The sequence below is a fragment of the Berghia stephanieae genome, unplaced genomic scaffold, assembly GCF_034508935.2.
Source record: "Berghia stephanieae isolate SIO BIC M18660-M18661 unplaced genomic scaffold, UCSD_Bste_1.3 scaffold230, whole genome shotgun sequence".
Classification (NCBI taxonomy): Eukaryota; Metazoa; Mollusca; class Gastropoda; order Nudibranchia; family Aeolidiidae; genus Berghia; species Berghia stephanieae.
Window position 1 is genome coordinate 9,802 of NW_027623402.1, and position 17,468 is coordinate 27,269.

The following is a 17,468-nucleotide window of genomic DNA, read 5'->3' on the forward strand; positions in this document are numbered from 1 at the left end:
GCTTTCTCACGACGTAAAAGAAACTGGACTCCTAGTCCTGGCAAGTCCCCTACACTCGACCTGTTTATCCAGACTTGTCTTAGACAGATAGAGGCACTACGACCCACACCTATCAAGAGGTCTAACCTCACCCGTCTTGAATGGGCTGCCGTACGATCACTTAGATCACGTAGTGATATAGTGATCAAAGCGGCTGATAAAGGAGGGGCCGTGGTTGTTTGGGACGCTGAGCTCTATAGAGCTGAGGGCCACAGGCAATTGAGTGACCAGATATTTTATGAGAAAGTGACTTCGGACCCAACACTTGCTAACAACACCAGAGTCCACCAGACAATCCAGTCTTTGGTATCGCAGGGAGAATTACCTAGAAGGGCAGAGGTCCTTAAACACGACCCCAGCGACCTAGGTAATCCATGTTTTTACATGCTCCCTAAGATACACAAGATCCGGGAATTGTCTGACACTCCACCTGGAAGGCCGATTGTGTCGGCTATCTCGTGCCCCACTGAGAAGGTATCGCAGTTCCTTGATGCGGTATTTCAACGTATAGTTCCCACCCTGCCATCGTATATCAAGGACACTAACCATGCTCTTGGTGTCATTGACGAAATTCGATTCCAGGATGAACGTCCACGGCTGATTTTCACCATGGATGTGAAGGCACTGTACACATCCATACCGCATCCTGACGGACTGCGTGCCATCAGGCATTTCGTCGACCGTCATCCATTACCAGGGATTTCCAGCAACAGCATTGTGAGGCTCACCGAACTTGTGCTCACACTCAACACTTTTGAGTTCAATGATGTATTTTTCCATCAGATCTCAGGTGTTGCGATGGGTACCAAGATGGGTCCCTCATATGCTAACCTCTTCATGGGCTACCTTGAGGAAACCTTCTTCCATCAGTATAGCGGACCTGCCCCCGAGCTGTTCAAAAGGTACATTGACGACTGTTTCGGCATTACGTCATTGACCCACAGCCAGTTGAAAGGGTTCATCCTAGCGATGGACTCCTTCCACCCGTCCATAGAGTACACTTATGAGATTTCAACCTCTGAGGTGAACTTTTTGGACATCAAGGCTGTATTGACCAGCACGGGAGTACGGACCACTGTACACTACAAGGAAACGGACAGTCACAGCTACCTGCTCTATCGTCATCCCATCCGGTGAAGTGCAAAGACTCCATCCCATTCAGTCAGATACTCCGCTTGCGGAGACTCTGTCTGGAAGATGATGAATTTGCGCTTCAACGTGATCGCATGCTAGATTTTTTTAGGCACGGGAATATCCCGAAAGGGTTTTGCTTAAGGCTGTCCGGAAAGCCAGCCTCGTGTCGAGAGAAGCAGCAATGAGGCCTCGTAATGCCAGAAGCAGGAGACACAGCGTCCCATTTTAGTCCTCACGCATCACCCCCATGCCGATCAAGTGAGGAACATCCTATTGCAGAACTATGGGATCCTCCAGGCGGGCGAAGACACCCACAGAGTTTTTTCAGAACCCCCGTTGGTAGCATATCGACGGGATCGTAACCTGAGGGATCTCCTTGTCAGAAGCCGCCTGGAACCCATACCAAGGGATGGACCTAAAGCCAGATCGTGTATGCGACCCCGATGCAAGACTTGTGGGCACCTGTGGGAGTATGACAGAGTCAGCTTTCCAGACAAGATTTGGGACATCAGGCGGCCGTTTACTTGCACTGACCGTAATCTAGTCTATGCGATTACGTGCTCCCTGTGTGGGATTGCTTACGTTGGTGAGACCGGAAAGAGGCTGGGTGACAGATTCGTGCAGCACTTGCGTGACATATCGAACTGTGCAGACACAGCAGTGGCCAGACACTTCAATCTGCCAGACCACTGCGATGTACAGTGTGTGCGTGTGTGTGTGCTCAGTTTTTGCCATTCGGACACTTCCGCCCGTCGACGTAGGGAAACTCACCTGATCAAGTTGTTGGGAACGCTGACTCCACGCGGACTCAACACCAGGATTGACCACCACTAGATGTCAACCTCCCCCATATTCATCACCACTGCTGCTCTCACTTCTGCCACTACAGCTACTGCTGCTGCTACTACTACTACTTCTACATACTACTACTACTACTACTTCTACTACTACTACTACTACTACTACTACTTCTACTACTACTACTTCTACTACTACTACTACTACTACTACTACTACTACTACTACTACCACTACTACCACTACTACTACTACCACTACTACTACTGTTCATACTACTAAAAGTACAACTCTACCTACCTACCTACCTACCTATCTATCTATCTATCTATCTATCTATCTATCTATCTATCTATCTATCTATCTATCTATCTATCTATCTATCTAGCTAGCTAGCTACCTATCTATCTACTGATTATCCACCGATTCATAGTCATCTACCTTCCTAGCTATCTCTCATTGTGTCCAATCATCCACTTTTTATCCATTTATATACATATAGACCCAGCTATCACTCGCGTGTTTACTCGCTCTCTCTCACCTCCCCTCCCCCCTCTCTCTCTCTCTCTCTCTCTCTCTCTCTCTCTCTCTCTCTCTCTCTCTCTCTCTCTCTCTCTCTCTCTCTCTCTCTTTCTTTCTTTCTTTCTTTCTTTGTCCCCCTTCTCTCTCTCTTTCTTTGTCCCCCCTCTCTCTCTCTTTCTCCCTCCCCCCTCTCTCTCTAATTCCCCCTCTCTACCGGTCCGCCTCAAACCAACCCCCCTCCCACCCCCCCCCCCCCCCCTTTTTTTTTTTTTTTTTTTTTTTTCTCTCTCTCTGTCTCTCTCTCTCTCTCTCTCTGTCTCTCTCTCTCTCTCTCTCTCTCTCTCTCTCTCTCTCTCTCTCTCTCTCTCTCTCTCTCCCCTCTTTTCTGTCTATCTACCTATCTATCTGTCTATCCATCTATCTATTTATCGGTGTATTCCACTTTACTATCGCATCGTTCCTTCGCGAAGATTCGACCTTCGCTCATCCAACAAACACCCCCCCCCCCCCCCCCACCTCCGCCGTGACTCTTTCACCTCGCCCCCTCCACCGCCCCCTACTGTTCCACTACAGTGTTCTACTACTACTACATACTACTACTACTACTACTACTACTACTACTACTACTACTACTACTACTACTACTACTACCAATATGTCTTTTACCTTCCATTATAGTCTGGAAAGTTCGGTTCCCTGACGCTGACCTTTGCTTATCAATTAGATCACCCCCCTGGGGCACCCTATCCTCTACCCACGCCACGCTAACATTTCATTCATACTGCAACCACCATTGAGTACAGACGATACAAGTTATTTTTCATTATATTTTATTTGTTTTCCACGTTTATTTGTGTGATTGTTGTGCTGACGAAGGGTTTGTACCCGAAACGTCCATTGTCTGTTTTGTTCCCATACGAAGCCTTTCCATTTTCACTCTTTCGTTAGTATTTTACGATCACCGGCTTCAGGCAGCCCTTACCGTTTTCAACAAGATCTTGACAGCCTCAAAACTCTGGCCCAAGACCGTGACCAATGGATACAATTAACAACATGGATGGAGAGAGCAGCTATTGACTTATCGACCATGACTGAATCACACAATTCTCAGCAAGCATCATTCCGGACTGCGAGGTTTACTACTACTACTAGTCTATTGCAAAACACTTTCCACCAGATCTGACTGACCCAACTACCCAAACACTGCTGAGCACACAGGGGTAGGGGGGGGGGTCGGAATAAAAAACAACTTCTACTCGACTGGGGATTGATCTTGATACTTTTATGTTAAAGAGAGTGCTCTACCAACTGAGCTATCAAGACCCCGTCACTCTGAAAAACGAATGATAACCTTATAAAACTGCATTACTCAGTGTTGATACTGAGGCAACAATGAAGAAAAAAAAAAAAAAGAGGAAAAATTTCTTTGACCATATTATTGCAGTACCTACCCCGAATTGATATATTATAACAGCTGTAAAGCAAAAGTTAGCTAAAACTAACTTTTCGAGATGTGACACAAACACAATACACATGAAGTTAATTAAAATTTTAAAAAAAATAAAAAATCGCGATAATCGGCCAAATCAACTGGAAGATTATCAGCACTGATTGATTACTTATAATAATATCACCCACCCTTGCTCCTTTTTCCCCTGGTACTCCCTGGACACCTCGAGGACCAGCGGGGCCTGGGTCTCCAACGGCTCCTCTCAGGCCAGACGGGCCCTGCGGGCCTGGGGCACCGGTTGGGCCCATCGGTCCAGGTTCACCGTTTTCACAGCACTGGAAGGAAATGGGGATAACATTAGCTTTCATTGATGTAAAGTAAGATGACACAATTTGATGTCCACTTTTGATTACCTATACAAAAAAATTTTAAAAGAGCTTTTAGATAGCGCAATATCCCCTAAATGTGCTCAAAGCGCTTTACAAGGGGTCGGTGGTCAACAGCAACATTTAACATGTAAGACGGGACATGCCGCCTGATAGGCGATATTACAATTTTTCGGACAAAGACAACGCTGTTAACGGCCAGGTACTCATTTTACACCTGAGTACAGTGAGAGAATGTGAGTAAAGAGTCTTTTCCAAGTACTCAACTATGCGCCGAGCACGAGGCTCGAACCCAGGACCTTCCGATCCGAAAGCGAGTGTCATACCACGAGACCAGATAGCCGCACAATACAATGCAATACAATACATAATAAATAACTCAGTTTTTTAAAACTTGAGCAGTTATGTAGCACATGCAATATCCACTAAATGTGCTTTACAAGGGGTCCCTAAGCCAACAGCAACACTTAACAAGTAGGACGAGACATGACGCCAATTAGGCGATATTACATTTTTTTATTTTCTGACAGAGACAACAACGCTGTAAAAAAGACCAGGTACTCATTTTACACCTGAGTACATTGAGATAATTTGAGTAAGGTGCCTTTTCCCAGGACTCTCAATCATGCACCGCTCAGAGCTGGACTCGAACCCAGGACCTTCCGATCCAAAGGCGAGTGTCATACAAGACCACATAGCCGCGAATCTAGGCCAATAACATAGCCTTTGGTGCCCTATCAAAGAGGTAAAAAACTGATAATATTAAGTACAAGATAACCATTACCAAATAAACATACACAACTCATCAAATTCAAATTTGCGGCGATTTGATTTCTCTGTAAAGTACTCTACTCTCATCTAACATCAATTTCAAAACGATAAAAATAGCATCCTTTCTTTCAAAACAATTATCACTATAAATTTCAAAAATCAGCTACTATGTGGGGATATAGTTTGTGATATCACTCCTCACTCTGATATTGTGTCCAGTTATCAGAGAAAACTAGAAATTGGATTTGAAGTTCTTTTTTTTTTTTAATGTGGGGTAGCATCTTTAATAAAGAGAGAAGGGGTGAGTGAGAGAGAGAGAGAGAGAGAGAGAGAGAGAGAGAGAGAGAGAGAGAGAGAGAGAGAGAGAGAGAGAGAGAGAGAGAGAGAGAGAGAGAGAAACAAAATACTTTACAATACCCCTTAACCTTAATCACATCGAGCCAGACAGGTATAAACTTACATCTCCTTCTCCGTCACCGCTTCCAGACAGAAGGGGATTAGGCCCTACGCCACCACCACCACCACCACCACTGCCGCCTCTGCCAGGAGGTCCTGGGGGTCCTGGGGGTCCAGGGGCTCCTACATGTCCATTCCTGCCAGGTAAGCCATCCAAGCCGACTCTACCTGGCAAACCCCTTTGTCCATTGTCTCCCGGCACTCCAGGCAAACCACTTTCACCCTGTGGGAGGCGATTGAGAGAACATATTATTTTGTTTTAAAACTTGGGCTTTTATATATAGTGCAATATTCAGTAAACGTGCTCAAAGCGCTTTACAATGGGTCCCCTTTACCCCCTCCTTACCACCAATAGGAAAATCGTCACATTCGTTACGATGCAGCCAACATTTTTCTCATTCTAATTTCTTTTGTATATCATAATATTTGAATATAAATGTTTGCTATAGATAAAATATATTATTAACACTGTATTGAGGAGCTCGTTTAGCAAAAAAAAAAAAAAAAAATATGTATAGCAAGAACTAACAGACTTTGTGTTTGAGTTAAATAAATCTATTTTTGTATAGATAGAACGAAGATGACGTCACTCAGGCCTTTGTTATTGTTTTTTTGCCATCCGCGTGTGTGAGTTGTTCTCACTAAGCTGTATTAACCAGACTATAAATGTACGTGGTTACACATAGTTTTGTGTGTTGGTCCGTTATACTTCCGGATGGCAATGTTATGAACTTCTTAGCTAAGCGCATACTATCTATAGGTTGGGTGTGAAATTTTGGGAACAATCCGGAAAATGGCCGGTAAGGAGAGAGTTTTAAAATATTCTGGAGCATCAAGGTAAGGTAAGGTCTTCATTATCGTCACTATTATTGTCAACCTCCTTCTCGTCATCCTCCTAGTCCTCTTCCACCTCTTTCGTCCTCCTCCTCCTCCCAAGACCAATGACCATGGCCTAAAAAAACAAAACCAACGAAGAAACTATTTCTGCGAATGCTCGGGAAAATATTCTTGATCTCTATATCTCCGAACAGTTTCCATTCTCACGATTTTTTTTTTTGGTTATTTGCGAGAGTGTCTGTGTGAATAATTAATGAATGTGTATGCATTTTTTATTTATTTTTTAAATTTATTTATTATTTATTCTTTTATTTTTATTTATTTATTTTTTTTTTTTTTTGGGGGGGGGGGGGGTGTCTTTTTCCAGTCCTTGGGCGCTCTGTCTTTTATTCCCAACTTTCTGTTAAACTTCTATCTTGAGTTTGTGCTATCCTGTCTTTCAATATCTGTTCCCTTCAGATTTGTTAATTTAGGTACTTCTGTTCTCTCGTTGTTGATAGTGCAGCGCGCGCGAAGTGCAAAAGTGAACGCGCCATGGAATAATATTCGCGATAGCACAACTTTTTGATAAAATCTGTCTTTGTCAACAATGTGCCTAAAAAAAAAAAAAACGTTAGCTGGATGATTCGTGAGAATTCCCTGTCCACTCTGTTTGAGCATTGACTTTTGCATCGACATCGCGCCCGTAACCCATCAGCTACTGGAGGCTATCCGACCATTCGGAGAAATAGAGTTCAAGTTCATTCCATTTTCCTGAGCGTCTGAAGAAATAGAGCCGGCGAAAAAAAAAAAAAAAAAAAAAAAAAAAACAATAATACAAAACAAAAAACCTTGCCTAAAAAGTCAGAACAAAAACTCAAGATCATCATCCATCCACATCCGGAATCAAGGGGAAATATAGATAGAACGAGGATGAAATCACTCGGGTTTTTGTTATTGTTTTTTTTTTTTTTTTTTTTTTTTTTTTTTTTTTTTTTTTGCCATCCACGAATATGAGTAATTCTCAAAAAAATAAATAAAAACTGTATTAACCAGACTATAAACGTGTAAGGTTACTACACATAGTTTTGTGTGTTGGTCCGTTATACTTCCGGATGGCAACGTTATGAACTTCTTAGCCAAGCGCATACTATCTATAGATAGTAAGCGCTTGGCTCAGAAGAGCTCATAACATTGCCATCCGGAAGTAAAACGGACCAACACACAAAACTGTGTGTATCCATGAACGTTTATAGTCGGGTTAATACGGTTCAGTGAGCATTACTCATAAACGCGGATGGCAAAAAACAATAACAAAGACACGAGTGACGTCATCTTTGAACTATCTATACCCCACACGATGAAATGATTTTTAAGAAAACTTACAGCCGGTCCGCGGTCTCCTTTGGGTCCAATAGGGCCTGGTTCGCCTGGTATACCCTGGAGACCCTGTGATGCACAGATGTATACAATTAGTGAACTTGTGAAGACATCATTTCAAATGAAAACAACTCACAATGCTCATCAAATAAAGCATATGTGACCCCTCGTCTCAAAACGGTATTAAGTCGGGATGATTAAGATGCTGAAAACGGAATTAGTAGCCAGAAAGATCATGCTTAAGTTGATTTTATATACTTTATAGAGGAGAAGGAATATCATATTTTACTGTGCTAAATACCAACGTTTCATATTTTTGACCAGTTTATCTATAATTTGACTTTTTAGCATCTGGTCCATACCGACATCATACCGTTTTGAGACGAGGGACACATATAAATTGTTCCATGATCTACAGACGGAGTAGCCAATTCTCAGAATCTAAAGTAGGTGCCAAAATGAGTCAATAGGGAATGAGATTAGCGGAAGAGTAGTGTCCCTTGATTGGACGTCACCCATAGTCTGTGACGTCACCGGCGGAAAAGTTATTAGAGAGAGAGAGAACGTCATGTTGGTTGTGCGCATGCGTCTCTCGTCCGTCCGCGAGGACGAGAAACGCATGCGCACAACCAACATGACGTTCACTCTCTAATAACTTTTCCGCCGGTGACATCACAGACTATGGGTGACGTCCAATCAAGGGACGCTACTCTTCCGCTAATCTCATTCCCTATAAAGTGTATAATACAATAAAGGGAGTCAAAATGATTCTTATAAAAGATACCAAACAATGTAACCAACGTCTGTTGTGCATCTGAGAATTGGTTGTATAGTAAAAGAAAGGGAGTAAAAATTACTTTTATAAACGATACAAAACAAAGTAAACGACGTTTCGGCCTTTGGCCTTCTTCGGGTAAACAAGAAAAGGAAATAATATGTTATATTACATTGGCATTATAGTTAAAACAGTATAGGTAAAAGTGTGTGTGTGTGTGAGTATGCGTGTGTATGTGCGTGCAAGAGAAGGAGAGAGAGAGAGAGAGAGAGAGAGAGAGAGAGAGAGAGAGAGAGAGAGAGAGAGAGAGAGAGCGATAGAGAAACAAACGTCTCTCTCTCTCTCTCGTTCTTTCACTCTCTCTCTCTCTCTCTTTCCTTCCCTTGCACGCACGCACACACACACACACACACACACACACACACATTTCACCTATAATGTTTTAATACAGACCTGCCTACTTCTCCGAAAATTTCATAGAAATACGAAATTTTTGGTCCTAATTGACAGTTATATAAAAATCTTGAATTCAATAAACTTCTATAAAACGAAGATTTGTTGCCAGAGTTAGTAAATGAAGGAATGTAAAGCATTAATGTATTTAAACACAAATTGGCAATTTTTCAGCTTATCCCGCATTTTGCAGGGTTGCCATAATGAATGCCACATCTCCATGCATCTCGGTTCAGAGCATCATCTGCTCCAGGCCTATTTCCGTCATATCTTCCTTTACCCTATCCAACCATCTAATCTTTGGGCGTCCCTCTTTCCTCTTTCCCGCCAATTGTAAGTCCAATACTTTTCTTCCCACGTACTCTCTCTCTCTCTCTCTCTCTCTCTCTCTCTCTCTCTCTCTCTCTCTCTCTCTCTCTCTCTCTCTCTCTCTCCTCTCTCCTCTCTCTCTCTCTCTCTCTCTCTCTCTCTCTCGTCTCTTTACGTCCGAACCATTTTAATCTATCATCTCTATGTCTATTATGTTATAATCCCTGAAAACTAGGCATTTTTTTTCAAATTTCAAGTAGGCAGGTTTGCATAATATATCTCTGCAGTCTCACTTTTAGGAGGAGAAGAAATTAAAGTGGCATAGCAATAGAAATAATAATTTAAAAATTGAGCTTTTATATAGCGCAATATCCACCACTAAACATGCTAAAAGCGCTTTACAAGGGGTTCATGGCCAATAGCAACATTCAACATGTCAGACGGTGTATGACGCCTGTTAGGCGATATCACAATTTTTAACGGACAGAAACAACGCTGTTAATGACCAGGTACTCATTTTACACCTGAGTACGGTGAGAGAATGTGAGTAAAGAGTCTTTTTCCAAGGACTCAACTATGCGTCGAGCGAGGCTCGAACCCGGGACCTTTCGACGATCCGAAAGCGAGTGTCATGCATAGCACTAGACCACATAGCCGCAAATAAAGTCTATTGCGAAACATAGCTGAAGATGTTTTCTCTGAAATAGTCATGATTGTCCGGTTCACAACAAACAAAGCTGTTACCTGTGATAACACATAACACAGTGTGTGCTTATCAAAATAATCCATGATTGTTTGTTTATCTTACACTATCTAATATCAGCAATAAATAAATAAAGAAATAAGTAGATACATTAAATAAAATAAATAAATAAAACGAAATAAATAAATGAATAAATAAATAAATAATTAAATAAATTTAAAAAAAATAAAAATAAATAAAATGCCTCTAGCAAAGCTGAAGTTTATGAGAGGACATTTCATTTTAATGTTCTATTACGAAAAGGGAAGTAAACAAACGGAATGTGTGTGTGTGTGTGTGTGTGTGTGTGTGTGCGTCTGTGAGTGTGTGTGTGTGCCTGTGAGTGTGTGTGTGTGCCTGTGTGTGTGTGTGTGTGTGTGTGTGTGCCCATAATATGAAATGAATTCATGTATCCAGCAGGATTCAAACCAGAAAATAAAATACAACCGACCCCAAGAAGAGTAGGCGATTTTCCAAAGCAATATACCTGCTCACCAATATTGTTCTTCCAGAATAAAATTATTTCAAACATTAACAGGCAAGCTCCATAAGACCCATAAAAGTTTGTTGTTTTTTTTTAAGAAAATTATTTGCATGGGAGGGATAAAGAAATAAAACAAAAAGGAACTTTGGGGCGAATAGAGTGGGAGAATAAAGGATAATAAACATATAACATATAAAGGAAAAATAAACAATCATAATTTTTGGTATGACTTAAAAAGGGGAGACAATAGAGAAATGAATAAGTTTACCAATGACAAAATGAAGCAACAATGATTACCAGCAAAATAAATAAATAAATAATTAAAATTAAATAAGCAACTAAAACATGATAAGATCTGAACATGTGTGTATGAAAAACAGTGTCAGTCAAAACAAGAAAGAAAAAAAAAAAACACAAGAAAAAAGCAACAACCCAAAAAAAAAAAAAAGAATGTGAGACGAATAATTCATATGGGCTGAGTTTTCGGGATGTTTTTTTTTTTTTTTGGTCATATATTTTTCTTTCTTCGTTTGTCTGGCACTGTTTCATACACACTGACTTATTCAGATCTTATCTTACAGCAGCAGTGGTGCCTGCTCCCTATTTTTTTCAACTAAAAGAAGGAAGCATAATATGGTATTACTTCTTTCATTATTTTCTTGAACACATAATATTAGGCTTATCAAAATGAACAGGAAAGCATAGATAAAGTCATACCATAAAAGGGGCAACATTATTTAAATTTTAAAAAAAAATCAGTAAATATTCAGTCTTATTATATGTTTGAAAAAAAAACTATACCGATTATTAATTTTTAACAAACAGGGAAAAGATGGATAGTTAATTTAATTGAACCATCGATTCCATTTGGCTTGTAGTGTTGTTTATTTCTTTGAGCTTAAAGCAGCCAAAACGTTTATTAATCAGGGATTTCTCTTGTCAATATTATGGCCTTCAACTCTGGAATACCTAATAATCTCACAACCCATTAGACGAGAGCAATAGAGAATGAGATTAGCGGAAGAGTAGCGTCCCTTGATTGGAAGTCACGAGCGGAAAAGTTATTAGAGAGAGAACGTCATGTTGGTTGTGCGGCATGAGATACTTCACCGAAAGCGAGGACGAGAGAGACGCATGCGCAAAACCATTTTTACGTTCTCTCTGAAAGGTGACGTCCAATCAAGGGACGCTACTCTTCCGCTAATCTCATTCCCTATACGCTTCAACAGTCGTAACGTCACTTCCCTCGTAATGACGCATGGTAACTTAGTAACTGACTTAGTAACTATCGGAACAATGGCGGACGCCCTTATGAAATATTATTTCTCCGACGAGCATAAAAGCGTATCCAGCGGTGAAAAAAACAAAACATTATAAATCTGTTCATGTTTTGACTTTTACACATTCTGATCACAAGACATATTATGAAAAGTTCTCGCCAGCATGAAGAATAAAAAGCACCGATTTTCTTTGTTTAGAACCACGATGGCCGCCGTTGCTGGGCGACGTGATATCAGACTATTGAATCCTATTTCGAATATGATCTCAAAATGTAAAAGCAGAAAATGAGGTGAGTAGAAACACATTGAAGATTGGGATAATAATATATTGAGCGGTCTTCATCCGCTGATATCATTATCAGCTACTATAACATCTAAACATGTTTTCACATTCAGATACAATATTAAATGAAACAAAAACAAAAATAAAAACTTAGTTGTTTGTTTTTTTTTTAAGCCGTCTGTAGTGCATTGCAATAGTCAATACAATTATATTTGGAAAAAAAAAAGAAAGAAAAGCATGGAAATATAACATTATATCTTGGACAGGCAAACAAAAGAACAGCCAATAATAAATTAACTACAATTATATGTAGTAAAGACGCTAAACTTACTTTATGAATCCAAGTGGCGAGAAGAAGAAAATGATTGTTGAAAAAATACCAAATGTTAAATCAAATTATACTTGAATCACTTTCGTTTTATCGTGTTTTGGTGTTTTTCTTTGTTTGTTTGTTTGTTTGTTTGTTTTTTTAAATATGTTTATTTTTTCATGTCTCTGTCAACCCCCCACCCCTGCATACTTTTTCTGATGAAATTTTTGTTTTCCTCCCAAACTCTTAGAAGAGCGAATCTGCTTGCTTGCTCTCTCTCTCTCTCTCTCTCTCTCTCTCTCTCTCTCTCTCTCTCTCTCTCTCTCTCTTTCTCTCTCTCTCTCTCTCACACACACACACTCACACACACACAAACTCACTCACTCTTGTTCATACACACACACACATAAATAATACACAAACCACATACACACGCACACATTATTTCAAAGTCAAACACACAAACACATACACATAAAAATACAAACACACACATACACACACACACACACACACACATAATATCATCATCATCATCAACATCAACTCCCCCAACCCCCTAAAAGAACGGAAAAAACAATAACAAACAACAATAACAACAACAACAACAACCACACAAACCGCCAACCAGTGGACACCAGAGACTTATCTTAAAGTCAAACACACAAGCACATACACATAAAAATACAAACACACACATACACACACACACGCAAATATATATATATATATATATATATATATATATATATATATATATATATATATATATCATCATCATCATCATCATCATCATCAACTCCCCCCCCCCCCCCATCCCCTAAAAGAACGAAAAATAAAACAATAACAAACAACAAAAACAACAACAATAACAACAACAACAACAACAACACAAACCGCCAACCAGTGGGCACCAGAGACTTATCTGACAACTAGATAGGCAAAAAGAGAGAGAGAGAGAGAGAGAGAGAGAGAGAGAGAGAGAGAGAGAGAGAGAGAGAGAGAGAGAGAGAGAGAGAGAGAGAACAAAAAAGGAGCCATATCATACTTCCTGTCCCATTTCTCCTTGCGGGCCAGGCAATCCATCCATACCATCCATGCCAGGGCGCCCACGAAGCAGCTCCACGTCGATCTCCGGTGGGGACCCTGGGGACCACGCGGGCCCATCGGTCCTGGAACTCCTCGTTCTCCGTTCAGGCCTAAAGAAAACACGATTGATTGATTGATTGATTGATTGATTGCTTAACTCTCTCCTTACCAGCCATTTTCAGGATTTTCCCCAAAACTTCACACCTAACTAACACAAAAATATATATTTTTTATCACTCAAACACAATCTAGCCTTAAGTTCTTGCGATACATAATTTCTTTAACAAAACATGCTCTACAACATACTGTTTATTTTCTTTAAATGTTATGATGTACAAAAGAAATTTGAATAAGAAAGATGTTGGTTGTATCGTAACGAATGTGACGATTTTTCTATGGGTGGTAAAGAGAGGGTTAATTGCTTAACTCTTATCCTTACCAGTTATTTTTACGAATTTAACTGAAACTTCACACCCACCCAACACAGAAACATATGTTTCAAACAGAATAGTAGTAACGAGTATATTCTATATTTTGTTCAGAAAAATGAGCTCTGCAACACAGTGTCGAGTATTTATATATAACAAATTGAAATCAGAATAAGAAAACTGTTGGTTGCATCATAACGAATGTGACGATTTTTTTCTATAGGTGGTAAGGAGAGGGTTTTAATAGGCACTTAGATAACCACGCCTCTCGTCAAAATGTAAACAATGGCATTGACTTGGTAAACATAGCAAACTACACAGGTTATTATTATTTTTTTTTGTTATAGGCTGAAGAAGGGTTTTGAGCCCAAAACATTCCGTGTTTGGTAATTTGTTCTCTTCCTTTTGAAGCTGTTATGATCAATTTTGTTTGGGCACATGTTGGACAGGTGGAAAGACCCGCCCACTGATGAAGCGATTTTGCCGTCAGGCCGGTTCTCGACTGAAGCCGATTCGCTGCCAAACTCAGTGTCTTGCGAAAACCGGGTGCAAATAATATCTATAACGCTTTTAGAATAAAAAAAGTATTTGAAATCAAGGGAATAGTTGTGACCCCTCGTCTCAAAACGGTAGTAAGTCGGGATGATTAAGATGTTGAAAATGGAATTTGTAGCTAGAAATATCATGTTTAAGTTGAATTTATATGCTTTATAGAGGAGAAGGAATATCATATTTTACTGTACTAAATACCAACGTTTCATATTTTTGACCATTTGAACTATAATTGGACTTTTTAGTATCTGTTCCATCCCGACATAATACCGTTTTGAGACGAGGGGTCACATTTTATAGACATCCGATCGGGAGTCCCTAGATCATCATCATCATCATCATTATCATCATCATCATCATCATCATCATCATCATCATCATCATCATCATCATCATCATCATCAATCTTACCATTGACTCCAGGTTCTCCTGGTTCTCCCCTCAGTCCTTGAGGGCCCATAATGCCTCTGGGTCCGATAGGTCCCCGTGGGCCCTCAGGTCCAGGAGGTCCTGCCCTTCCACCAGTACCACCAATACCGCCGATACCGTCTTCTCCGTCACCAGAGCCACCATCAACCCATGGACCGGAACCGCCGGGTCCTGGAGGTCCAGGAGGTCCTGGCGGCCCGATGGGTCCGATGTCTCCTTTATAACCCTGGGGTCCTTGAATGCCTCGGGGACCTAAAGAAAAAACAAAACAAAACAAAACATATATAAATTTAACAAACACATTCATTGTAAAACAGTCTTTACAGAATTATCAGTATGGTTTTCTGTATAATAAAAACAAAAAAACAAATATTTAAGAAAAAGATAATAGTAATAATATCATATAAATAAATAAATAAATAAATAAATAAATAAATAAATAAATAAATAACAAAGGGGAAAAAACAAAACAAAAACAAAACAAATGTGATCCATTGAGTTATTTATACTGTTTTTGTATTATAGCGGAGGAAGGGCTTGAGGTATGAAAACTTTCTTTAATTAATCTTTTGCCCATTATTTTTTAGCTTGTTACTCGAACCTATAAAAGCAACGAAACTGACGTCACTCGGCTCTTTGATATTGTTTTTAGACAGCACCTTTGGTGATTAGTTCTCACAAAATTATATCAATTGGACTACAAAACTTTCTCCGGTGGTCGAGATCGACTGATTTTATGGGATGTTTTTTTTTTCTTGTATTTTTCTTTCTTGCTTTGTCTGGCACCTTTCATACACACTTGTTCAGATCTTTATCAAAACGTTAAGGTTTACACGTAGTTTTATGTTGTGAGTATTTTACCTAAATGTATAGCATCAATAACCAAAGGATGTGAGGAAGATCCAGAGCACTTTATTGGAGACCTGTGGCAGCAGAAATAGGCGAAAAATCACGATCTCCTCATTTGATAGAAGGGTTAGAATTATGTCATTGAGGTATACGCGCGGTGTTCTTTCCCTCCAGTTTTGTTCAAATGTTTTATTTGAAAAAGAACTAGACTATCACAACGAACAACAGTAAAACTAAAAAGAAGCACTTGATAAAGAATTAACATGCAGACCATTCATCCATTACTCATGTGTCCATCCATCCATCAATCAATCCATCAATCCACCAACCCATCCACCAATCAATCAATCAATCCACCCACCCACCGATCCATCAATCGATCAATCCAACCACCAACCCATCCATCAATCCATCAATCCACCCACCCACCCACCCATCCATCCATCAATCCACCCACCTACCCATCCATCAATCCATTAATCCACCCACCCACCAATCAATCCATCAACCCACCCATCCACCAATCAATCTATCAATCCACCCACCCATCCATCAATCAATCCATCAATCCACCCATCCACCAATCAACCCATCAATCCACCCACCCACCCATCCATCAATCCATTAATCCACCCACCCACCAATCAATCCATCAACCCACCCATCCACCAATCAATCTATCAATCCACCCACCCATCCATCAATCAATCCATCAATCCACCCATCCATCAATCAACCCATCAATCCACCCACCCACCCACCAATCAATCCATCAATCCACCCACCCACCGATCCATCAATCGATCAATCCAACCACCAACCCATCCATCAATCCACCCACCCATCCATCCATCAATCCACCCACTCACCCATCCATCAATCCATTAATCCACCCACCCATCAATCAATCCATCAATCCACCCATCCATCAATCAACCCATCAATCCACCCACCCATCAATCAACCCATCAATCCACCCACCCATCCACCAATCAACCCATCAATCCACCCACCCATCCACCAATCAATCCATCAATCCACCCATCCATCAATCAACCCATCAATCCACCCACCAAGAAGCCCAAAACAAACCCAGTTATCATCAGACTTGTACATAAAATAAGAGCACGTCGTCGATTACACCCAGCGACATCTATAGATAGAATGCGCTTGGCCAAGGAGTTCACAACATTGCCATCCGGAAGTATAACGGACCAACACACAAACTCTGTGTAACCATGAACTTTTATAGTCTGGTTAATACAGTTTAGTGAGATCAACTCACAACTGCGGATGGCAAAAACAATAACAAAGGCCTGAGTGACGTCATCTGCATACTATCTATAGAGATAATGATATCCTAGATGCATCCCAATCTTACCTGCTTTTCCATCGCGTCCCGGGCTCCTGTCATGCCTGGCTCTCCAGGAGGTCCATCAATACCTGGGGTCCGATGACGTAATCACCCTGGAAGTTAAATTTTTGTTTTAAATTTAAAAATCATCGTCCAGTGTTTTAATCGAATCTTACTGTTGATGACAAATGGTCTCAAAGCCAGTGTGAAATGAATCAACTGTCAAAAACATTCTTTAAATACAAAACGTGAGCATTTCTAAAGAGCAATATCCACTAGAACTTACTCAAAGCGCTTTACAGTGGGGTTCCCCCCCCCCCCCCCCTTTAAAAGTTCACATGGCCAGAAGTATAAGATTTAACATTCTTTTGCAATAGTT

The 17,468-nt window shown here is 40.5% G+C and overlaps 1 protein-coding gene across 1 annotated transcript; it reads right to left on the reverse strand.

Annotated features, from left to right (window-relative positions):
• Positions 1-4,137: 4,137 nt before the first annotated feature.
• Positions 4,138-17,171, reverse strand: LOC144961367 (uncharacterized; the record flags this gene model as incomplete). Its single annotated transcript, XM_078894594.1, has 6 exons — positions 4,138-4,278; positions 5,561-5,779; positions 7,759-7,821; positions 13,437-13,587; positions 14,869-15,138; positions 17,117-17,171. Coding segments are annotated over 5 exons (639 nt in total), but the record flags the coding sequence as incomplete, so codon positions are not given.
• Between the last annotated feature and the right edge of the window lie 297 nt (positions 17,172-17,468).